This window comes from Gymnoscopelus braueri (genome assembly GCF_963280865.1).
Source record: "Gymnoscopelus braueri genome assembly, chromosome: 22".
Classification (NCBI taxonomy): domain Eukaryota; kingdom Metazoa; phylum Chordata; class Actinopteri; order Myctophiformes; family Myctophidae; genus Gymnoscopelus; species Gymnoscopelus braueri.
The window spans coordinates 33,055,299-33,079,774 of NC_137624.1; the positions used below are offsets into that span (position 1 = coordinate 33,055,299).

Sequence of the window (24,476 nt, forward strand, 5' to 3'; positions counted from 1 at the left end):
TTTAGTTTTTTAATTAGACCAATAAAATTATTGGAATATTTATTAAATACTTGAGAGAATTTTTCTTAACTATGAATGGATACAGAGCTTTAAAAAGTATGAGTTAACTTAAATGGTATAAAGATGCCAAGGAGTGATGCTATCGTATGCCATGGGCCCACAGTTTTTTTTTGGCGTTTTTTTTTTTGGTGCCTTTATTGATAAATCACAGTAGGCTGACAGGAAATGGGGGAGAGATGGGGGGTGACACGCAGCAACACGCCAACCGTCCGGACCTCACCGGGTTCTTAAACCATTGAGGAAAGATTATAAGATATTTATGTCTTTAAATTCCCCAAATCTCTGTGGGTGTGTCTGTCCGAGGGCTAACTCCGGCACCGTCTGACCGATTGACTTCAAACTTGCCGTATGTAACGCAAATGACCCCGGGATGTGTGCCGTGCCAATGTAGGAATTCGGCCGGACTGGTCGTTGCCGAGAACCAAACAAATCTCTGTATCGGTCTACCTCCGGGTCTGTGGAGGACGTGCCAAATATGTGTGTGTGTGGGGGGTGTAGGCATCTGCTTCCCTGATTGGCCACCCCATCGGCTTCATGAATTGGCTGAACTTTGTGTCACATTTGACATCAGCAGTTGATTGATTGTAATATCTAACGTTCTACCGTAGCACTGTGGTCTTAACAATGGGATGGGTTCAGCAAGTAGGCTGCTCTGACAACCGGTACAATGGGTGTTTTGCGTGCATTCCCAACTTGCATCATTCCCAACTTGGGTGGTCCCCGAGCGTAGGCCGGTGCCCGAAAGGCACAGTGCTAATAAGTTACTTAAGCACCTTTCTAAAACCAAGGTTACAAAGTGCTTCAAGATGAGATTCTAAACATTATACTGCAGGGTAAACACACAATACATTAAAGGCAGTATAAAGTACAATAAAATGCAACATATATAAAAGTTCTTGTCAATATCAGTCAAAACGGGTAAAAAAAAAGGCATCAGGACACGAAAAGATAAGGGATGAACTGTTCCAAAGTTACTATGCAAGGACAGCAAACAAAGTCTCTCTTCAGTTGAAGCAGAGCGTCCTCTAGTGGTAACAATAGTCCTTTGTTAGAGGACCTGAGAGCATGAAGCATGCACCTAACCCACTGATCTGCCACAATTTGTTGGATCATAATTCTCTCTGAGCTTTTCACATTTTGACTTTCAAACTTCATGCAGTAAATAAAGGCAAGTGGGACTTGACCAAGCAATAACGTGTTGTGTTATTTTTAACATTTATGTTTGGTATAGCCTATTAATACTTTATTACAGATAGAGACAGAAACCAAGGGAGGAGAAAGGAGGATATAATGGGTCAAGCAAGATATAACGGGTCAGATTTAATCTCAGTTCCTAAATATGGTAGTCTATGTGGACTAACAGGCACCAGACTAACTGGCACCTCACAAATCTGTCTTTTTAATCTTGAAATACTGTACTGTCATCAAAAGTATGCAATACTACTGTATGCCAAGAAATCATACTGTACCTTCAAGAAATGCTGTGCTTTTCTATGTTAACAAAACTGTCATGATATTGTCATATTGCCAAATGGACCCTTGCAGGTCTGTAACTCTTGAGAGTGTACAAATGGACCGTATAGGGGTCCTTGAAATTAAAACCCACTGGTATTGAGTGTAAACTACAGTATATCATCCAAAAATGTCAGTAATTTGTACAGTAATTGAAGAGTGCCTGCAACAGGTTAGGTCTAAAACATTTAGTGAGTTAGTAATGGAAAATAGTCTGTAAAAGCTGAACTCTAACCTTCAGGTCCAACACAAGTGACATAATTTCTACCACTGAGCTATAGAAGTGCATGGTGGTTTTTACCAGTACCACTTGTCAACCATTAGTGGTCCTAACTGAGCGGTTCTCAACCTGTGGGGATCTCCGAATGATTGGGGGGGGGGCCCAAATTAGCTTAATGAGCAACATTGTTTTCTCACTCAACAGTAAATAAACTAACATGCGGTATAAGTGTATCTAAAGTGGCAATTTAAAAACCTTTTTAATACAAAAAAAGAGACTATTACTGCGTCAAAAGTACCAAATGAACCAACTATACTCTAAAAACAATGTCCAACATTGGCCAAATTGTGAAATATTACCTGAGAAAGAGGAAAACTGTGAAAATAGCTGATCTACATGCCTCACAACACCATGTTGTGAGGCATTGTGTTAAATTAAACTAAGTAATGCCTCAACTTCTACAATTCCAACTAAGTGCTCTTCAGGGTGGGGGGGGGGGGTCCCCAGTTCAGTTTTCTTTTGGGGGGTCGCGACCTGAAAAGGTTGAGAACCACTGTCCTACCTGACCACCTGATCTAAATTCAAGGCTGCCAACATCTCCGAAAATCTTGAAATAAAGCCCAGTCCACAACAGTGATTCGCAATGCAATGAGTTCTGAATTGACCCGTTGCAGGTCAGCACAGTTCAAGTGATCTGTGTGGTTGCAAGTTGCTACGTGTTGCATTCGCGAATCAGTGGTGTGGACACGTGCTTCCTGTCACTCTCCATGCACGTGAGGTGCACGTGTGTCTTTTTTTTTGCTTTTTACACCCTTTGCTCCACAATTTAGTCGTTATGCCAATTAACTCCTCCCCACATACATTTCTGTGTTGTCACTGCTGTTGTATCCTACTGGCTCACCTGCCAGTGAGGAGGCCCCACCGAGAGGATCCAGCCTGTAGGAGTATGTGCAGTGACAATATCACCCTCCCCGCCCGGCTTCTCTCCCCTGAACATGTGCCAATTGTGTTAGTAAAGACACTCGACAAAGCCGGAACCTCGTGGGCAGGTACGGCTGCGCCACCCGAGCACTTTGTCCTTGTGCACGTTTACCTTTTGGCTGTAACACTTGAACTGTTGATCATACAAAAAAAAACCTTGGATCATGCCCAGAAAATCTAGTTTGGTGTAAACGGGCGGGGCATATGTTGGGAGTTGCGTGTTGCGTCATGATCCAAGGAATCCAGGGGAAACATTTATGCTTGCACACGCACACCTTCCCATTCCCAACCAACGTGTCAATGTATTTTCTTATAGAATAATAAGTCTTTAAGGCAGTTCAGGTTCAGTCCAAAATACATCGAATACGCTCATATCCTTTTAGTCATCATGGCTTATGACAAGTAAGTAAAACTTAAAGCTCTTGGCATAAGAAATTATGGACATAAGTGCTGAATGACGCATCATCTTTCTCTAGATTCTGCACTCTCCTTTCCATTTCATTGCCCTCCACCCTTGCCCAGAGAGTAGATGGCTTTGTTCTCCAGGATCTCCGTCTTGTTCTGAGGCTGGAGCAGAGTGTTGGTCACCATGGCCTTGGCCACGGCCTGGATGGGGACGGACATGAATGTTGGACTTATGACAGAGAAGACACCCAAGAGCTTCCTCGCCATCCACTCAGCAGGCCGACTCTCCTGCCTGTCCACCAACAGCAGCGCGGGCCTGTAGATGGAATATCTGTCGAAACCCAACGCCCAAACATCTGCCTCCACTTGTCCCTTCACTCTGAAATAAAGGAAGCCACTGTTCTTGTCGGCGCCCTTGGAAGTCTCCAGGTGGAACTGCGAGCAGCCTCCTGCCTTGGCGAACTCCGCTGACTTGAGAACATAGTCGTGATCGACGCGGACGAATCCCTCCCTCCCTGCTTTATACCTGGTCGTTCCCAGGCAGCAGTAGCCGACGTCGTGGCCCTGGAACGCGGCAGCGTAATCGTCCAGCTTTTCAAAGTCGACCACCTCCTGCACCACCAGGTCCGCATAAGCTTTGTCCTCGAAGGTGAGCTGCCTCCTCCCAATGAGAGTTATTCTGGAGAAGAGGTTTCTCTCCACAAGCTCCTGAAGCAGCACCTTCCCTGTCTCCCCTGAAGCTCCGAGGATGAAACAGCTTCTGTCCTGTTGCCGGAAGTTCTCCTCCAGGGACACCATGTCCTCGGCCATGATGTTGCTTGTGGCGAACATGACCTGATGTTCTCAGGCTTATGAGTTCAAACTTCACTCTTGTTGTTCTATATAAAGCATTAAGTTCAACTTGCACGTCTGTCTGTCTGTGACGGGCGTGCAGATATGCCCATATATGGACTGGATATTCATGACACAATAATCCTGGCAACGACAGGTAGGCCTATAGTCAGTGTGCGATAGTGTGGTGCCTTCACCAGTTAGAGAAGGGGTTCCCAAACTTATCAGCTCCAAGACCCAAAAGACAAATTTGGTGTTTACCTGGGATCCAAACTACATTATGATTGAATCGCTTTATTTAATAGTGAAGATGGCAAATCTGAAAACTCACAATGCGCCGCCTTGTGAGCTTGTAGATCTCCTATTTTCACTTACTAAAAAAAAGATTACCTTTAAGGAAAATCTTATTTTTTTGTTGGAAAATGTCTTGAATTTGTTTGAAATAATAATAAAGAATTGTAGGAAACGTGAAAAGGGGAAATTTACTCATAAGAATGGATCTGCGTCCCCAAAATGGGTTCTGACCCAGTATTTGGGAACCACTGAGTTGGACTTGGTGAACACATGCGCCTATACTGTATGTTTGTCTTGTTTTATTGCACACTATCCGAGGGGCTAACCTGTATACATTTCACTGCATTTAATGAAATACTACTTTTTTTGTGACGAATAAAGGTTGATTGATTGATACATTGATGTTCCAATGGCGAGTTCACACAAGACAAAACTGTTGTCCTTTCGGTGTTGAAATCTTGCAGTGTGAACTCAAGACTGTGTGTACATTTTCATGGGTTTGCAGCCGCTGGTGTTGGTTGTGTGGTTGGAGTTGATCTGAGAGGAAGGTTGGTACATGGTGAAGAGCTGCTGAATTATGTGTTTGGGATGTGGGATGAGTGTGGAATGTTTGTGTCATCCCCCCCCGGGCTAAAAAACAGAGTTGGCACCGCCGGGGCCTCGTCGTTGAAGGGGTCGGCTTTATATTCCTTCCTCAGCCACTCTCTGAACGTGTCATCTTGAGTAGTGTCAAACTCCTGGAGTTGCGGCTGGAATCCCAGCTTGGGCCCGGCACAAGGCCAAGCCACCTTCACTGCTGCCAGTGCCTCCTACCAGCCGGGACTGTACCTATGTTCCCCAGGTTCTATGTTCCCCGCTTTCCTAGGAGAGCGGGGAATATAGGACCTAACCTAAACCTAACCCTAACCATAACCTTAGTGGGGGAACATAGGTCCGGGGAACATAGGTATGACCCCCTACCAGCCCAGTCCTGTCACTATTATTAGTTACAGGACTAACTATTATTATTATTATCTATGTCAGCGGTTCTCAACCTTTTCAGGCTGCGACCCCCCAATATAAATCATATTTGAACTGGGGACCCCCACCCTGACAAGCAAGTGGAATTGTAGGAATTACATTTAGTTTGACTGGCTTCCGCAGACATGTGAAAATAGCAGATCTACATAAGTTCACAAACGTAGATCGGCTATTTTCATTTTCATTTGTTTTGCCTGCTTATCTTATTTGACAAATTTCTCGAGGTATTAAAAGTCTTAAAAAGTCCTTAAAGTCACTTTATTGTCATCTGGGGACCCTTCAAAAACAAAATCATGTGAGGACGCCCTGGGGGTCCAGACTCCCGACCCACAGGTTGAGAACCACTGATCTATGTCATAAAGCCACCACCAGGCGTCACACCAGTGTTAATCTAGTCGACAAAAAATGTGCGTGTGTGTCTCTTTAAGGACCCAGGTCAGCTGATCCTCCTTGCGACCAATGAGGAGATTACAGCGGGACATATGAAAGAAACAACAGTAGCAACTAGCAAGACGACAGACTGAGAGTTAAATTGCTAGCTGCTCTACAACTACAATACTGCACAATATCTGAAAGCAACACTCCTGACCACAGTAGGTAAGCTCTCCTTAAGGATTAAGTACCAATGGAATGGTTCAAATAGATAATAATCTCAAGTGAACAACAACACGCCCCTACAACCATATACTAGTGATGGTCCTATACCGATACTGATATCGGTACTCGGGCCCGATACCGTACTATCGACTCAGTCGGTACACGGAAAAGCACCCGATACCAAAACATTGACGGCCGCATTAACATAGTCGCGATACTTTTCAGTTGTGTGGTACTTTTTAGATGGATTTTACTGTAACAGAAAGTTCTCCACTGACTGGAGCCGGTGACAAAGATTAAGACGAGACCAGATCAAGTTGAGACCGCGTCTACTGTTGTCCTAGTAACAGCAGATGTTGTCCACGGTGAAAGAACACGTAGCTGTCCTCGTCAATGCCTGTTTTTTGTTTTCATATCACAATGTCAAAACATACCGATCTGATTCTTGTTTGGATGAAGAAACGTCAGACAGACGAACACTCACGTTGCGTTGGGCGCTGGCTCTCCGTTGGTTTTGTTGTTGTTGAGAAACAGGAAGACTCTTTCCTGTGTCAGTCTCTCTAACAATAGATTTAAACGTTTTATAAATGCTACTATTCGCCATTGGAGTCATTGTGTGTAAGGTACAATATCTATTCAGCCCATTTAAAGCGTGGAAATAAACGCATCAATGAATACATAAATAAATAAATAATTGTTTATCCCCTCGGGGATTCGAACCACTCCCAATGTCCTTACACCAGTGAGCCATTCTTCTCACAACAATTGCGTACCGTTAACAACTCATACAGTATACAACCAGCCATTAAAAAAACAAAACAGACATGGTCGCCAGATCAACTTGAGACCTCAAGTCACCACACTGATTTTATTTTACTGGTCTCTAACACACGGCTGTTTAGTACAGATTTGTTTCTCAAATATCTCACCATGATCATCTATTATTCATTATGTTATAGGCTACTTAGAAATAGTAAATATGACGCATGATAGGTTACATAAACTGTTCGTTTATGATCAATGGTAGGCCTAATGATCAATGGTTATTTATATTGACCAGATCTGTAGAGGGCGCAGGTGAGTAATTTAATACTCACCTGCAATACATATTTTATTTTCTGCACAAAAAGTGTATTATACAGAGAAGGTGGTGTGCTGAGATGTAACCCACCGTGGAGAATAGTTTTTCAGCAACACAAAACAGCATTTGTTTCGATGAGTAGCAAAATCGTTTTCTTTAGTTTTACTACAGTTGGAGACCTCGCACGGTAGTGGAATTTGCAGTCAATGGGAGGAGCACCGCTCCTAACGGAGACCAGAGCTCTAAATGGACATGCCTTGAAATGCCATTTTCTGTGCAGCGACTGCAACTGTATCTTAAACATACTATTTCCAGGTGATTAGATTACATAAACATTAGCTTCAATAATTTGTAGGACATTTAAAATTGACTGGTCAATAATCACGTCACTGTAATGTGGGGTTTCAGACACTTTTGGCCATATTTTCTCTATAATTGGTCATGTTATAAACAGTTTATCTAACCTATATCATGCGTCATATTTACTATTTCTAAGTAGCCTATAACATAATGAATAATAGATGATCATGGTGAGATATTTTAGAAACAAATCTGTAGTAAACAGCCGTGTTGGAGACCAGTAAAATAAAATCAGTGTGGTGACTGAGGTCTCAAGTTAATCTGTGACCATGTCTGTTTTGTTTTTTAATGGCTGGTTGTATACTCTATGATTTGTTTATGGTACCTATTTGTTGTGAAAAGAATGGCGCACCGGAGTAAGCGCCTCTCTGGTGTATTTATGCTGACATTGGGAAGAGTTCGAATCCCAGGAGGGAATGAACATTTATTTATATATTTATTAATTCATTGATGCGTTTATTTGCACGCTTTGAATGGGCTGAATAGTGATTGTACCTTACACATGTTGACTCCGACTCCAATGGCAAATAGTTGCATTTATAAAACGTGTAAATCTATTGTTAGAGAGACTGACACAGGAAGTGGTTGTCTTCCTTTTCCTCAACAACAACAACAAAACCAACGGAGAGCCGTCCACAACGCAACGTGAGTGTTCGTCTGTCTGGCGTTTCTTCACCCAAACAAGAATCAGATCGGTATGTTTTGACATTGTGATATGAAAAAAAAACGGCATTGACGAGGACAGCTACGTGTTTTTTTCACCGGGGACAACATCTGCTGTTACTAGGACGACAGTAGACGCGGTCTCAACTTGATCTGGTCTCCTTACAATTTGAAACACCGGCTCGTTATTCACACTGACTCACAGACGGAGCTATCGTTATTAGCCGTAGCCAGTAGTGTTGCCAGATTCTGCTGGAGAGAAACAAGCAACCAAATCAATATGCACAATCTACTCCACAGAAAAACAATACAAAAGTCGCTTATAATAAACGTATGTGGCAACACTGGTCAGAATGGAACGGTGCTGCAGCTAGTAGCCACAAACACACAGTCTCTCTCATCTACGAATATTTTTTCCTAATTTAAATATTTTTGATTCTGCTTCCACAGAAATACGCTATTAACCTAGCCATGGTTCACATGAAGCTTGTATACAAGCGTCATGTGGCCGAGAGTCCCTGGTTTATAGTGGTGTTCGATTATTTTTACATTGCCAACTCTCACATGTACATAAACCCATGATTAAATGGGGGTCCGTAGCCCTAATGCATGTCAAACTGGGGGTCCTTGAAATTAAGATGGTATGGTTGGTAGAGAATTGACTGCTAGAGGTGTAAAAAATCTCTTATGGGGTCCCTGGCATATCTTTTCAAATGGGGGTCCATGGCTAAGTGTCAGTTTGGGGGTCCTTGACATGAAACAGTTTGAGAACCACTGCTCTGCAGATCTGGTCAATGGAATTTTTCTATGGACCGGATTTTTACTTCTGGTGAAATATTTAATTTGCTGGCCAAAAAGTGTATTTTAGACGTGAGGTGGACCAGAGCTACTATTAACCAAGTACACAAAGTTATTAACGCAATTTTAACAATAATTATTATTAAAATAATTTAAAAAATATATTTGTTTTATTATTTGGATATCAACGTGATATGTATCGTATTGTGGCCTACTTATTATTGTGGTAATTGAACATTACAGTATCATTACAAGTACAAGGCATAACAATGAAATGAAATTGGAGAAAAAGGGGGTAAAATAAGTGGTTATTCAACAAAAACAAAAATTACTCGTATCGGTACTCGGTATCGGCGAGTACTCAAAATTGAGTACTCGTACTCGGTCTGAAAAAAATGGTATCGGAGCATCTCTACCATATACACATAGTGTTTCTCTGAAGGGTCTTGTGACTGTCTGTTACAGTGTTCAATTCACTGCAGATAATGTTGCTGATATACAGTACAATAGGCTACATACGTATATCAATCAAACAAGAATGAAATCACCTGATATCTGACCACCTGATATCTGACAGATTTGATGACATTCTGTTGTCTATAAAATGGTTTGATATCATACTTGACTTTTTCTGACATCTTACTCTTTTCAGATCCTGGGTCTTCATTGCACCCCTTAATCAGTGATGGCACATGAATGGCTGTTAGAGATCCTTAAGGAACTTAGTGCTGATGACTTCAAGCTATTCCAATGGTTCTTCTTGGACTCCGATGGCTCCATTCCGAAATCCAAGCTGGAAAATGCAACCATTCTGCAAACAGTAAATGTGATAACACAAACATATCCTGATAGAGCTGTGGAGGTTACAAAAAAACTCCTGAAGAAGATCCAAAGGAATGATCTAGTGGAGAGACTTCCAGACGCTGGGTCAGGATGCAAAGGTAATTGAATTGAATTGAATTGAATAAAAATTGTCATCAACCCCCATGGGGTCATGTTCAAATTTTCTAATGTTATATAAACAGGGTATTTCTGTATTTGCCCTTATTTGTATTTTCTGTATTTCCTGGATAATATTCTCCCATCACAATTCATGATTGGTCTGTACACACACCTAACCACAACACATGTCATTTTGTTTATTTCACCCAGATGGTCCAGAAAGCAAAAGACACAAAGGGGTGAGTAATTGTAGTTTAAATCCTGCCCTCCTGAATATACAGTGTAGTTTTGTAACTAGAATTTTCGCAATTCTGGGAAATTGCAAAGTGTGGATGCGCCGATGCCAGTCGCGGGTCGTGGGCGGCCGCCGGGACGCGAGGAATACCGTCGGGAGGATACCGTCTGAGGCCGCGCGACGTGCCATTCGGTGCCGATCGCATTCGTGATACGTGCCGTTTTGATTTTAGGAAATAGGCCCCTCCCTCTAAATAAATAGGCTCCTCCCACAAATGTAAAGGGCTAATTATATTGTCACGTCACTTGTATTTCCTTTTGAGAGGATTGATCCATCTTGTTTTTGCATCAAACGGTTACAGTTTGCGCATTTGTGGCGCTCCCTATGGATCAAAGTGGAAAGATTCGGACAAAATCTGTAGGAAAAGGTGCAAAAAGAGAGAAAATTAAAAATGGCGGAAAATCTATCCAGACGCAAATGGGCGTGGCCTATATAGTGAGTTGCGTCATGACCCAAGGAATCCAGGGAATTTATATTTTATTTTACGATCTACGGTTCAAGAGTTATAGACCAAAAGGTAAAGTGGGCTTTTATAGCGCCACCATGAGGCCGACTGGTGTAATTATTGTTTTAATAATTTGGCACTGGACTCTGAACCTCCCCTCCAAGTCTTGTATCTGTAGCCCTTACGCTTTCCGAGAAAAAAATTCTTGAATGGGAGTTTTTTTCATTTTCCCATTCAAGTCAATGGGGACATTTTATGCACTAATGAATTGATATCAATTAAACTATAAAACGTATCTCTTAGCAAAGTACGAGCCTAGGATTCCCGGTGAAAGCTGGTCATTTTGACATATGGCTCGAGTGCGTGCTGCCAAAAACTGTGGGAGGAGTAGCACGGCAAAATAAAGTTTCTAGAAGAAAGAAAGAAAGAAAGAAAGAAAGATCATCTATTACTATAGTCTGGTTGCCCTATTCGGGCAACCACACTAATTAGTTTCAATCTCTACTCATACATGCACTGTGTTCTGAATCTGATTAGTCCTGTACCATTATGTATTTGTGCAAAACTAAAAATTTGTCTCTGCTGCTTTTAGGATGACCAGGACAAGTTGACCAGCAATCCTACAGGTCTCTGTGTGAACATAAACACCATCAATATCTTGTGAGTTTACATTAAAAAAAATCTTTTTTTGTGTGCACATTTTCAGTCCTACAATACTACTTCAACTTACAGACTCCATTTAAAGGGCTAGACCACTTTGGTAGAGGTTTAGGTTTTTATTTTTATTAGGAAGAAAACCCAGATCCACGTATCTGGATCTTCAAATAGTAAAATCAACAGGAAGTTGACATTTTTATTGGAAAACAAAATAGTACTGGGTTTGGTGATGCTCTTCTATATTTTCAGAATCAGCTTTATTTACGTGCTAAAAGAGTGCCTCCAGAGCCTCTTCACTTTACAATGGATGTCAATGGGGAGAATGTTTTGAATGATCAGTTTCTAATCTAATCAATGGAGCAATTAGTTTAGATTTCTTGCCCACCTTTGAAGTTACATCAAGGCAAGGTACACAACCCAAACCTCTACCAAAGTGTTCTTGCCCTTTAAATTGTCCATCTTCCAGGACTAACTTGTTGATATCTTTTATCATTTCCATATGATCACACTTTAAAGTGCAATGACTCTTTTGTAGAGGTTTGGGTCGTGTAGTGAACTTGCCATGATGTAACTAGTCCAATTGGTGAGATATCTATGCTCCATTCATTTAGAAAATGATCATCCAAAATAGCCTCCTCATTGACTTACATTGTATGGTGAAACGGCTCTCAAAGTCACTCTTTTAGCACGTACACAAATTCTGCCAGTATAGCAATACATCACTTGTTTTGTTGTTGTTTTTTAATAGAGAAAAATCAGCTTAATGTTGATTTGGCTATTTGTATTAGAAAGAAGATCCGGACTGGATCTGGGTTTTCAAATAGTAAAATCAACAGGAAGTTGACATTTTTATTAAAAGTTTTTTGTATGGTCATTAACTTTGTGATAATGGCATCTGTCAATGACAAACTGATGTGGATCCTGCAACATATGAATACTACACAACAATTACATTTTTGTTGCGTATTATGTTGAGTGAATAACTGTATTTACTTATTCTTTGGGCTTTTTCTTTTCATTTAGAGTAGCCAATTATTTTTACCCCCTTTTTTCTCCCCAACTTAGTCGATATGCCAATTGATTCCTCCCCACACACATTTCTGTGTTGTCACTGCTGTTGTATCCTACCGGCTCACCTACCAGTGAGGAGCCCCTCACCTGTAGGCATACATATAGTGACAATTATCACCCTCCCCGGCCGGCTTCCCTCCCCCAAACACGGGCCAATTATGTTTGTGTAGATGCTCGACAAAGCCGGATGCACCACGGTGGATTCGAACCCACAACGTCCGCGGTGGTGCACTTTACCTCTGTGCCACCCGAGCACCTTCATTGGGACTTTTTGAGTCTATGACTAATGGAATTGTAGCCTGGTAAACCCTCCCTCCGGAAATCTAATTTCCATTTGATTCCAGGAGTGAGTCTGGCCTGAAGGCTTGTATGGGCGTTTCTAGCGCATTACCAAAAAAACGAGCCTATCAGCGTCGTCGCTCATCGTTCTGTGATTGACAGCAAAAGTTGGCCAATCAGGTGGCGAGTTCGAGTGAGCCCGAATGGACCCGAGTGCAGCCTGAGTGCAGCCGACCAAACACGAACGGCAGCCATTGTTTCTGTGGGCAGTTTTCTCCGCTGTTTTAGAACTTCAAAAAGCTCTCAAACTTCTTTTTTGAGGCACAGAATTTACTTTTAAGATATCGTTTGGATAGAATGTAGTTGTTTAACTTCATATATGTGGTCAATTAATCATGACAGAGCATATTTAAAAATACAAATTCAGAGAACCGGCAGGGGCGGGCAGTGACACGCATGTATCCGAATAAGGCAACCTATTTTGGGCATGGCCATCTCAAAAGTCCCGTTGCGTCACATTAGTCTGGTGAACTGCTGATTGGCTGAAGGGGAAAAACGATCATTGGCTGAAGGGGTTGTCAGTCAACGGTATTACTCCCGCCCAACTCAAGCCCACAGCCACTATTGCAGAATGGGCGATCAGGCCAGACTCACTCCTGGAATCAAATGGAAATGAGATTTCCGGAGGGAGGGTTTACCAGGCTAATGGAGTTGGAGTTGACAACCTAAATCGAAAAAACATGAAAATAGAATAATAGCAATTATACAGCTGTGCTTCATATTAATGTGATAGATTCCCCTTAATGAGAATAGCACAACTAAAACTCATTTCAATTTCTGCTCCTCAGTCCACCTGATGCTTTGCCATTTGTGGAGGCGCAGCCAGGTCCCTCTCGTAAGTTGGATGCTCTGAAACACAGGTAAGGTTGCATAAAATAATTAAATGATTGATGCACTGAGCTGGGATCAAACCCCACTCTCCTGCTCTGTAGCCCAGACTCTGACAGCGCCAATACAGCTGTCAGAAGCGGAGAGCAGAGCGGGAGACCTTTGCGTTAGGGACTCTAGGGACGTGAAGGGTGTCGGGACAGGTGTGAAGCATAAAGTTTGAAGCACAAGGGCGTGCTCCTACAAACCGAGGCTGCAGTGTAGTGACCACGGACAATACCCTGCTGCCATAATCGAGCTCAGCCGCAGTGGGTTGTGAGTCTTGGTTGCTGAGCGGGAGAGCTGGGTTCGATCCCAGTCCGGTGTACAAATCGACAAATCGCTAAAATATGATTGTATTTTTTTTTCATATTTACATCTTGTGGTATTATTGTAGTATTTACAACCCACCATTTTGATCTAATGACTATTTAACACTACATTGATTACTTCCTCAGCCAAAAGGAGAACATGCGGGGTGTGCACAGCACACCCCAGAAGATGCCACCACACGACGACACAGCGACTGGGTTTTTACACTGTGTGACTCCAATCAAAAGATCAAAGTCAACGGAGGTCAATTACTTCAACGCTGTTTTGCAAACCGGCCCAGATGAACTTCACCAAACGGTGATATACGCCCCAGAAAAACACCCCGCCTTTAAACAGGCAGAAGACAACTCCACCCCGGTCAAACTCTCAGGAATTAAGAAGAAGAAGTGCCCGGGTTGAAATCACCTGATATCTGACCACCTGATATCTGACAGATTTGATGACATTCTGTTGTCTATAAAATGGTTTGATATCATACTTGACTTTTTCTGACATCTTACTCTTTTCAGATCCTGGGTCTTCATTGCACCCCTTAATCAGTGATGGCACATGAATGGCTGTTAGAGATCCTTAAGGAACTTAGTGCTGATGACTTCAAGCTATTCCAATGGTTCTTCTTGGACTCCGATGGCTCCATTCCGAAATCCAAGCTGGAAAATGCAACCATTCTGCAAACAGTAAATGTGATAACACAAACATATCCTGATAGAGCTGTGGAGGTTACAAAAAAACTCCTGAAGAAGATCCAAAGGAATGATCTAGTGGAGAGACTTCCAGACGCTGGGTCAGGATGCAAAGGTAATTGAATTGAATTGAATTGAATAAAAATTGTCATCAACCCCCATGGGGTCATGTTCAAATTTTCTAATGTTATATAAACAGGGTATTTCTGTATTTGCCCTTATTTGTATTTTCTGTATTTCCTGGATAATATTCTCCCATCACAATTCATGATTGGTCTGTACACACACCTAACCACAACACATGTCATTTTGTTTATTTCACCCAGATGGTCCAGAAAGCAAAAGACACAAAGGGGTGAGTAATTGTAGTTTAAATCCTGCCCTCCTGAATATACAGTGTAGTTTTGTAACTAGAATTTTCGCAATTCTGGGAAATTGCAAAGTGTGGATGCGCCGATGCCAGTCGCGGGTCGTGGGCGGCCGCCGGGACGCGAGGAATACCGTCGGGAGGATACCGTCTGAGGCCGCGCGACGTGCCATTCGGTGCCGATCGCATTCGTGATACGTGCCGTTTTGATTTTAGGAAATAGGCCCCTCCCTCTAAATAAATAGGCTCCTCCCACAAATGTAAAGGGCTAATTATATTGTCACGTCACTTGTATTTCCTTTTGAGAGGATTGATCCATCTTGTTTTTGCATCAAACGGTTACAGTTTGCGCATTTGTGGCGCTCCCTATGGATCAAAGTGGAAAGATTCGGACAAAATCTGTAGGAAAAGGTGCAAAAAGAGAGAAAATTAAAAATGGCGGAAAATCTATCCAGACGCAAATGGGCGTGGCCTATATAGTGAGTTGCGTCATGACCCAAGGAATCCAGGGAATTTATATTTTATTTTACGATCTACGGTTCAAGAGTTATAGACCAAAAGGTAAAGTGGGCTTTTATAGCGCCACCATGAGGCCGACTGGTGTAATTATTGTTTTAATAATTTGGCACTGGACTCTGAACCTCCCCTCCAAGTCTTGTATCTGTAGCCCTTACGCTTTCCGAGAAAAAAATTCTTGAATGGGAGTTTTTTTCATTTTCCCATTCAAGTCAATGGGGACATTTTATGCACTAATGAATTGATATCAATTAAACTATAAAACGTATCTCTTAGCAAAGTACGAGCCTAGGATTCCCGGTGAAAGCTGGTCATTTTGACATATGGCTCGAGTGCGTGCTGCCAAAAACTGTGGGAGGAGTAGCACGGCAAAATAAAGTTTCTAGAAGAAAGAAAGAAAGAAAGAAAGAAAGATCATCTATTACTATAGTCTGGTTGCCCTATTCGGGCAACCACACTAATTAGTTTCAATCTCTACTCATACATGCACTGTGTTCTGAATCTGATTAGTCCTGTACCATTATGTATTTGTGCAAAACTAAAAATTTGTCTCTGCTGCTTTTAGGATGACCAGGACAAGTTGACCAGCAATCCTACAGGTCTCTGTGTGAACATAAACACCATCAATATCTTGTGAGTTTACATTAAAAAAAATCTTTTTTTGTGTGCACATTTTCAGTCCTACAATACTACTTCAACTTACAGACTCCATTTAAAGGGCTAGACCACTTTGGTAGAGGTTTAGGTTTTTATTTTTATTAGGAAGAAAACCCAGATCCACGTATCTGGATCTTCAAATAGTAAAATCAACAGGAAGTTGACATTTTTATTGGAAAACAAAATAGTACTGGGTTTGGTGATGCTCTTCTATATTTTCAGAATCAGCTTTATTTACGTGCTAAAAGAGTGCCTCCAGAGCCTCTTCACTTTACAATGGATGTCAATGGGGAGAATGTTTTGAATGATCAGTTTCTAATCTAATCAATGGAGCAATTAGTTTAGATTTCTTGCCCACCTTTGAAGTTACATCAAGGCAAGGTACACAACCCAAACCTCTACCAAAGTGTTCTTGCCCTTTAAATTGTCCATCTTCCAGGACTAACTTGTTGATATCTTTTATCATTTCCATATGATCACACTTTAAAGTGCAATGACTCTTTTGTAGAGGTTTGGGTCGTGTAGTGAACTTGCCATGATGTAACTAGTCCAATTGGTGAGATATCTATGCTCCATTCATTTAGAAAATGATCATCCAAAATAGCCTCCTCATTGACTTACATTGTATGGTGAAACGGCTCTCAAAGTCACTCTTTTAGCACGTACACAAATTCTGCCAGTATAGCAATACATCACTTGTTTTGTTGTTGTTTTTTAATAGAGAAAAATCAGCTTAATGTTGATTTGGCTATTTGTATTAGAAAGAAGATCCGGACTGGATCTGGGTTTTCAAATAGTAAAATCAACAGGAAGTTGACATTTTTATTAAAAGTTTTTTGTATGGTCATTAACTTTGTGATAATGGCATCTGTCAATGACAAACTGATGTGGATCCTGCAACATATGAATACTACACAACAATTACATTTTTGTTGCGTATTATGTTGAGTGAATAACTGTATTTACTTATTCTTTGGGCTTTTTCTTTTCATTTAGAGTAGCCAATTATTTTTACCCCCTTTTTTCTCCCCAACTTAGTCGATATGCCAATTGATTCCTCCCCACACACATTTCTGTGTTGTCACTGCTGTTGTATCCTACCGGCTCACCTACCAGTGAGGAGCCCCTCACCTGTAGGCATACATATAGTGACAATTATCACCCTCCCCGGCCGGCTTCCCTCCCCCAAACACGGGCCAATTATGTTTGTGTAGATGCTCGACAAAGCCGGATGCACCACGGTGGATTCGAACCCACAACGTCCGCGGTGGTGCACTTTACCTCTGTGCCACCCGAGCACCTTCATTGGGACTTTTTGAGTCTATGACTAATGGAATTGTAGCCTGGTAAACCCTCCCTCCGGAAATCTAATTTCCATTTGATTCCAGGAGTGAGTCTGGCCTGAAGGCTTGTATGGGCGTTTCTAGCGCATTACCAAAAAAACGAGCCTATCAGCGTCGTCGCTCATCGTTCTGTGATTGACAGCAAAAGTTGGCCAATCAGGTGGCGAGTTCGAGTGAGCCCGAATGGACCCGAGTGCAGCCTGAGTGCAGCCGACCAAACACGAACGGCAGCCATTGTTTCTGTGGGCAGTTTTCTCCGCTGTTTTAGAACTTCAAAAAGCTCTCAAACTTCTTTTTTGAGGCACAGAATTTACTTTTAAGATATCGTTTGGATAGAATGTAGTTGTTTAACTTCATATATGTGGTCAATTAATCATGACAGAGCATATTTAAAAATACAAATTCAGAGAACCGGCAGGGGCGGGCAGTGACACGCATGTATCCGAATAAGGCAACCTATTTTGGGCATGGCCATCTCAAAAGTCCCGTTGCGTCACATTAGTCTGGTGAACTGCTGATTGGCTGAAGGGGAAAAACGATCATTGGCTGAAGGGGTTGTCAGTCAACGGTATTACTCCCGCCCAACTCAAGCCCACAGCCACTATTGCAGAATGGGCGATCAGGCCAGACTCACTCCTGGAATCAAATGGAAATGAGATTTCCGGAGGGAGGGTTTACCAGGCTAATGGAGTTGGAGTTGACAACCTAAATCGAAAAAACATGAAAATAGAATAATAGCAATTATACAGCTGTGCTTCATATTAATGTGATAGATTCCCCTTAATGAGAATAGCACAACTAAAACTCATTTCAATTTCTGCTCCTCAGTCCACCTGATGCTTTGCCATTTGTGGAGGCGCAGCCAGGTCCCTCTCGTAAGTTGGATGCTCTGAAACACAGGTAAGGTTGCATAAAATAATTAAATGATTGATGCACTGAGCTGGGATCAAACCCCACTCTCCTGCTCTGTAGCCCAGACTCTGACAGCGCCAATACAGCTGTCAGAAGCGGAGAGCAGAGCGGGAGACCTTTGCGTTAGGGACTCTAGGGACGTGAAGGGTGTCGGGACAGGTGTGAAGCATAAAGTTTGAAGCACAAGGGCGTGCTCCTACAAACCGAGGCTGCAGTGTAGTGACCACGGACAATACCCTGCTGCCATAATCGAGCTCAGCCGCAGTGGGTTGTGAGTCTTGGTTGCTGAGCGGGAGAGCTGGGTTCGATCCCAGTCCGGTGTACAAATCGACAAATCGCTAAAATATGATTGTATTTTTTTTTTCATATTTACATCTTGTGGTATTATTGTAGTATTTACAACCCACCATTTTGATCTAATGACTATTTAACACTACATTGATTACTTCCTCAGCCAAAAGGAGAACATGCGGGGTGTGCACAGCACACCCCAGAAGATGCCACCACACGACGACACAGCGACTGGGTTTTTACACTGTGTGACTCCAATCAAAAGATCAAAGTCAACGGAGGTCAATTACTTCAACGCTGTTTTGCAAACCGGCCCAGATGAACTTCACCAAACGGTGATATACGCCCCAGAAAAACACCCCGCCTTTAAACAGGCAGAAGACAACTCCACCCCGGTCAAACTCTCAGGAATTAAGAAGAAGAAGTGCCCGGGTAAGTATTGAACGTCATGCTATGCACCATAATGAAAACAATGCTAACTATGTAATCAGTTCTTTTGTAATTAATTCTATGCCCTTTTTGTCTATACATGCTACGAAGGCTATGAATAAGTATTTTATACCCATATATGGAGATCCCTGATGTATACTACTGACACATACACTAGCTTGCTTCTAAGTACTATGGTAGTGGGTACTGCGCTAGGTACTCTGGCAACGGGTTTGAGTACACTTAGACAAGTACAATGGGTATTGCATAAACGGATGGGGCATGCATTCACAATTTGTCCTGGCCTTTAATGAGACAAAAAAGAAATAGCCAAACAGGGGGATAGATATCTTTTATTGATCCCGTGGGGGACATTCAGGCGCCAGAGACAGTACAGCAGTAAAAGTTACAGATAAAGGTCAAAGAAGGACAATAGGTGCAGAAGAAAACATAATAAAGACACTCAATCAAAATATGAATAAAGTATACAGATGTGTACACCCTATGCAATCATTCTGCCTGTTGCAGAACATTTTCATACCAGCATTTGGTTTGTCCCACCCTGTCCAAGTGAGCAATAAACACACAGGTCTTAAAAGACCACTTCACTCATTGTCAACTCATTGTCAACCTATCTTCATGTAATTGGTCCTCAACGGGGGGATCAATATCTTCTTCAAACTTTACTTTTGCCACAGACATAGAAAATGAGCTGTCAATAATATTACCAGAAACTCATAGATCTAGATCTCAATTACTTAAAGGTAGGGTAAGTGATATTTTTTGGTTAAAACAAAAAGTATTTTGTTAAAAGGTTAAAATACTATATTCTGATAGTAATCATTGCTATAGAGTGTTTTTTCAGTAACAGATGTGTCCTTGTCTCTCCAGCTCTTTAATAAACAGAAAATAAATGTTTCGGTAGGTGTCAAAATCTCAGCCAATCGGGAGAAAGTACCCATTTTTAAGCTTAATTTGTATAGTGTTCCAGTTCCAATTTTGTCTGCTCATTTCTTAGTGTCATCACTTCCAATTTCACTTGTTTACTCTGTATCCTGATTGAGTTCTCTGTCCTGGTTGGATAAAATTGGAAATGAAACTGAAACTAAAATGCATTTTCTGTTTTATAAAGAGCTGGAGAGACAAGGAGACTCCTAATACTGAACAAACACTCTATAGCAATGAGTACTATCAGAATATAGAGCTATTTAACACTTATTTTAACCAAAGCAAATCACTTACCCTACAAAAAAACTTTGGGTAATTTTATCATCTACTCAGGCTTTTGTGAGCCCCCCAGACCGTTTTTAAGTTGCTTGATTCAGTATATATGATATTCATTTTATCAGACACGCCCCCTTCCTATACAAACCCATTATAACTTCAAACTCCATTTTTAACATGTTAAGATTCATCAAAAACACCGTCCTTGGTTTTGGTGACTCACCCCGCCCTCCTAATATGCGAGGGGCCGTGTTTTTTTGATAACTTTTTTCATTTATTTTTAATATTATTTTTGGAAAATGAAAAAAAAAAAATACAATAAAAAAATGTAATAAAATACTGTATCTTATGTAAATAAACAGCATCATGTTCTAATCTTTTCTGCAGATTTCTCAGGTGACTCGTTTGAGGTGGAGGTGTCAGAGAAATCATGTATGGTCGAGACAACTGTACCATTCGAACACAAGAAACCTACGGATTCAGCGAAAATGGAAATTGTTGAAGTTTTGAAATTGAAACCAAAAGATAAGGTACGCTTTGAATGATTTGTTTTCTGCAGTTCTTATTATGGGCATCAAACACACTGATAATACTGTATTATTTTTTTCTTCTATTAAAAGCAATTATTTTTAAACACCAACTAATACCCATTAACATTGCTGGCTGGACTTTAATTAACCCAGTCTTGATGTATTATCCATAACTATTGTATGTGCATTTCTCACTCTTACAGATCGGCAAACTACACGCACAAGTCACCGACATCAAGGATGACATTAGAATTGTCAACTTCAGAGGAGAAAACCATGAAGTCAAAGAGTGCTGGATTTGTGACTTAACTGGACGAATAAAACTAGAGCTGTGGGACAACCTGATAAACGAGGTAAAAATAAACACATCCTATGAATTTTCAAATATCTCAACCAGACACAAACCAGAAGAAAAACAACTGTACCTCACCTGCACAAAAGATACCAGGATAACTACCATTCCTAACCTTGTAGTACCAAAACATCCTACGGTGAAGTCTGTAGACGAACCTCCGATCTCCATCTCAGGAAAGATCAGTGGCATAGATCTGAATAACAAGCCGCGTTGTGGAAAACCACATTGTGGTAAATCACAAATGGTCAACACCCAAACTGCAAATCACAAATGTGAGGGTTGCAGGTTAAAACAACCTGTTGCAGATTTCACATCAAATGTGTCTGGTACAATTGTGATGACCACATCAACTGGGGATGTCAACCTGACCGTGCCACCGTCTCCTCTCACTGCATACCTCACTTCATGCAATCTTTTGCACCTGTTGAAGGACACTGACGAGCTAGAGAACCACTTTCTGGACATTAAAAACTTTGACGTCCACTACAGTGCAGGAAACGTACTCGCCAGAATCCAGGAAACGTCCACCATGACTAGGGTTCTCAACGGGCCTGAAAATTAAGGCCTGGCCCGAACTGGGCCCGGCCCGAACAATTACCATAATCTTTGTCCAGAAAGCCTGAAAAAAAGATTGCCAGTAGGCAGCGCCAGTGGCTCAAAATATAGCAGAGAGTGAGTGTGAGAGAACAGACTTATAGTTGCCGAAATGGCAACTTCACCATGTCCAATGAAATTGTTAATACAAAACATGCAAAGTTGCACACAAAATGAAGTTAAATCCATGACTGAGGAAACAAACCTGACTGCTCTCTCTTCAGCTCAAAAACTTCACAGTGAATTTACAAGCAGGTTTTGTATGTTTCTGTATTAAAGGTGCATTATACATGACCATGTATTTGTACATACTGTACAAACTGTCAAAAGGATAAAACACATAAAAGCTTGAGAGCTTATTTCCTTTGTGGTCCTTTAACCACAGAGGATTCATTGTTCAGTGAGGATCTGACCAAAATGTTTGAAGACTAGTTTATACTGATTTAAGACTAGAGAACTATGCTAATCATGTCTTGTTACTTTTGTAATAACTGTTCGATTCTTCTTAAGCTTTAACTGTCATTCTGTAAAATAAAACTTGATTCAAAAGTTTGTTTGGGGATATAAGGATATGAAAACCATCATATCTCCAAGACACACTTACTAAAGTTCAATAAACCATGGGGTTATCACTCTGTGTTCCAACATTATTATTGTACAACCAATGAAAGAGACTTGACTAGTTCCCTCAAACAAGTGAGCCCTCTAATACCCCCTTGTGGCTGTAATTGGAATCTCATGCAGCAAAAAACGTTATTCTGTTTACCAGAAAGGACTCTCCATTGCATCTGGTGAAAGACAGTTTTGTCCTACAGAACTGTCTTAACTAGACACAATTAAAATGGTGCTCCAAGCACCAGAATTTTCTGTATATTCTCCAATTTGTTTGAATCATTTTGTACTCCAATCTGATCAAACCTTTACTTACTCGATAAATGTCTCAGGTCTGACAGAATTGCAGATTCAGAACTGTACCTGTATGAAAATAAACTATGTAAATAAACTGTATATAATCACTTTGCATCTTTTATGGAGCTGACAGAAATGTTTTCTCTTCCTCAAGCATACTTTACAAGTCATACATGTTAAATTTAATAACTACTAAAGTGTGCTCCTGAAAACTGTTGCTTGATGAACACAACGTTACAGAATGTTTGCCCATAATAATGACACTAGTCATCATGTGGTTAAAAAATATTAAAATCATAATACATTATAATTAGACCAGTGATTCCCAAACTGGGGGTCTGAAATGTATTTTGTGGGGTCCCCAGATCAACAGTAAACAAACCAACATCTGCACATTTCTAAAGTTACAATTTAATGACTTGTGGCCCAAAAGATCGTCTATTTTCACTATTTATCTGTAGAACCAAGTTAAACAAAATGTAATTTCCAACTCGTACAATTCCAAGTGCTTGTCAGGGTGGGGTGTCCCCAGTTCAAATGGGATTATTTTGGGGGGTTGCGGCCTGAAAGGTTTGGGAACCCTTCCTTTGCATTAGACATCCTTCTCCCGTCACAACAGCTCACAGTCACCTCTCTCTCTCACTCTCACACACATCTTCAGCGTGCCTGTCCCTTTTATAGACATTTAGGTAAGCTGATGAAAGCAGCACTCCTGACAGCTGACCACAGTAGGTAAGCAGTGGTTGAAGTATTCAACATTTTTTGTTAAGTAAAAGTATCAATACTGCAATGTAGATTTACTCTGTTACAAGTAATAGTCCTTAATTCAAGGAATTTCTATCCTGTCTACTGTATGGGCAAACCTACTTGTGCAAATACCACAACTAAAGGGCACACAATTATTAATAGTGTTTTTTTTATGAGCACAGCTGATTTGTGTCCAGGACTTGCGGAATAAAATAACTACAAAATAACCGTCAAACCCATTTCTTAAAAGATAAGTAATCTTCTCAAGAGGAACACAACTGTTCATTTCTGAGAACCATCTTGCAATGAGGAGGGGGGAGTCAGACTTCCATGTTATTGCCATACATTTCCTAGCAAAAAGTGCCACCTCTATACATTTAATTTTGTGTTTTCTTAGATTTGCACTGATAGCAGTGAAGTTGCCTAAGAGGTAAACTTCGGGGTCTAACGGGAAGGGAGCCTCTGTAATTTTAGCCAGTGTATCACAGATATACCAGAATGTTTTAACTTTTATACATTGCCATGTAGGCCTACAATGCAAAAAGGAGCCTTCTGCTGTACCACACCTAGAACATAAATCCGATATCACAGATTTATATCTATGCAACGTTTGAGGAGTATAATGAAGTTGGTGGAGAAAATTATAATGAGTAAGTCTAGCAGAGAGGCTATCACGACACAAATCAGACCACAAACCTTCATCAATAGTAATATTTAAATCCGACTCCCATCTCTCTCTCGATTTGTGTATGCCCACTCTCGGGCATTGACTCAGTCAGCACATATTGGAAATGAATCTGTATGAACACTGGCCATTATGTAACCAATTCTCCACATCAGTAAACGCAGGTAAAGGGCATGCATTTCAACTTGAACCCAGGAGGGGGCATCATCACCCTTAAAAATAAAATAAATGAACCTCATTTGAGCAGATAGATAGTACATTTTGAAATTTGGCAATTTAAGACCTCCTTGACAATAGTCCCATGTAAGTTTTTCCAAAGACACCCGTGGAGTTTTATTGTTCCACAGAAACTCCCTAACCTTTTTATTCAAGGATGTAAAGAAGCTTTGAGGTACACACACTCTCTCTCTCTCTGTCTGTCTGTCTGTCACTTGAAAACAGCTTTTCACAGCTTTCACTGCGT

The 24,476-nt window shown here is 41.2% G+C and overlaps 3 protein-coding genes across 4 annotated transcripts in view; 2 read left to right on the forward strand and 1 right to left on the reverse strand.

The window, feature by feature from the left end:
• Nucleotides 1-3,271: 3,271 nt before the first annotated feature.
• LOC308078972 (oxidoreductase HTATIP2-like) lies at nt 3,272-3,988 on the reverse strand (the record flags this gene model as incomplete). The annotated part of the gene is made up of 1 exon (XM_080420312.1): nt 3,272-3,988. One exon carries the CDS (start codon nt 3,986-3,988, stop codon nt 3,272-3,274), a length of 717 nt encoding a protein of 238 aa, XP_080276438.1.
• Nucleotides 3,989-7,169: 3,181 nt separating this feature from the next.
• LOC308077954 (uncharacterized protein) lies at nt 7,170-14,307 on the forward strand. Its single transcript, XM_080418978.1, has 6 exons — nt 7,170-8,056; nt 9,475-9,763; nt 9,975-10,003; nt 11,097-11,164; nt 13,360-13,431; nt 13,897-14,307. Exons 2-6 carry the CDS (start codon nt 9,508-9,510, stop codon nt 14,168-14,170), a joined length of 699 nt encoding a protein of 232 aa, XP_080275104.1. The 5' UTR covers nt 7,170-8,056; nt 9,475-9,507; the 3' UTR covers nt 14,171-14,307.
• The window catches only part of LOC308077953 (uncharacterized protein), a 54,298-nt gene continuing 44,034 nt past the window's right edge, over nt 14,213-24,476 (forward strand). Inside the window, exons 1-8 of one of the 2 annotated variants that reach the window (XM_080418977.1) lie at nt 14,213-14,569; nt 14,781-14,809; nt 15,903-15,970; nt 18,166-18,237; nt 18,704-18,972; nt 20,581-20,723; nt 20,927-22,039; nt 22,074-22,609. In XM_080418977.1, the coding sequence (XP_080275103.1) occupies nt 14,314-14,569; nt 14,781-14,809; nt 15,903-15,970; nt 18,166-18,237; nt 18,704-18,972; nt 20,581-20,723; nt 20,927-21,640 (1,551 nt within the window). In that variant the 5' untranslated portion in view covers nt 14,213-14,313 and the 3' untranslated portion in view covers nt 21,641-22,039; nt 22,074-22,609. Of the gene's footprint in view, nt 14,570-14,780; nt 14,810-15,902; nt 15,971-18,165; nt 18,238-18,703; nt 18,973-20,580; nt 20,724-20,926; nt 22,610-24,476 lie in introns of both variants that reach the window. The other variant, XM_080418976.1, reaches the window with a different exon arrangement.

Excerpts from the sequence above, each read along its gene's own strand:
- LOC308077954 (XM_080418978.1), top strand. The coding sequence starts at position 9,508 with ATGGCACATGAATGGCTGTTAGAGATCCTTAAGGAACTTAGTGCTGAT. Across the intron at positions 11,165-13,359 it reads ATAAACACCATCAATATCTT|TCCACCTGATGCTTTGCCAT; the intron begins GTGAGTTTACAT and ends TCTGCTCCTCAG. Across the intron at positions 13,432-13,896 it reads TTGGATGCTCTGAAACACAG|CCAAAAGGAGAACATGCGGG; the intron begins GTAAGGTTGCAT and ends TTACTTCCTCAG.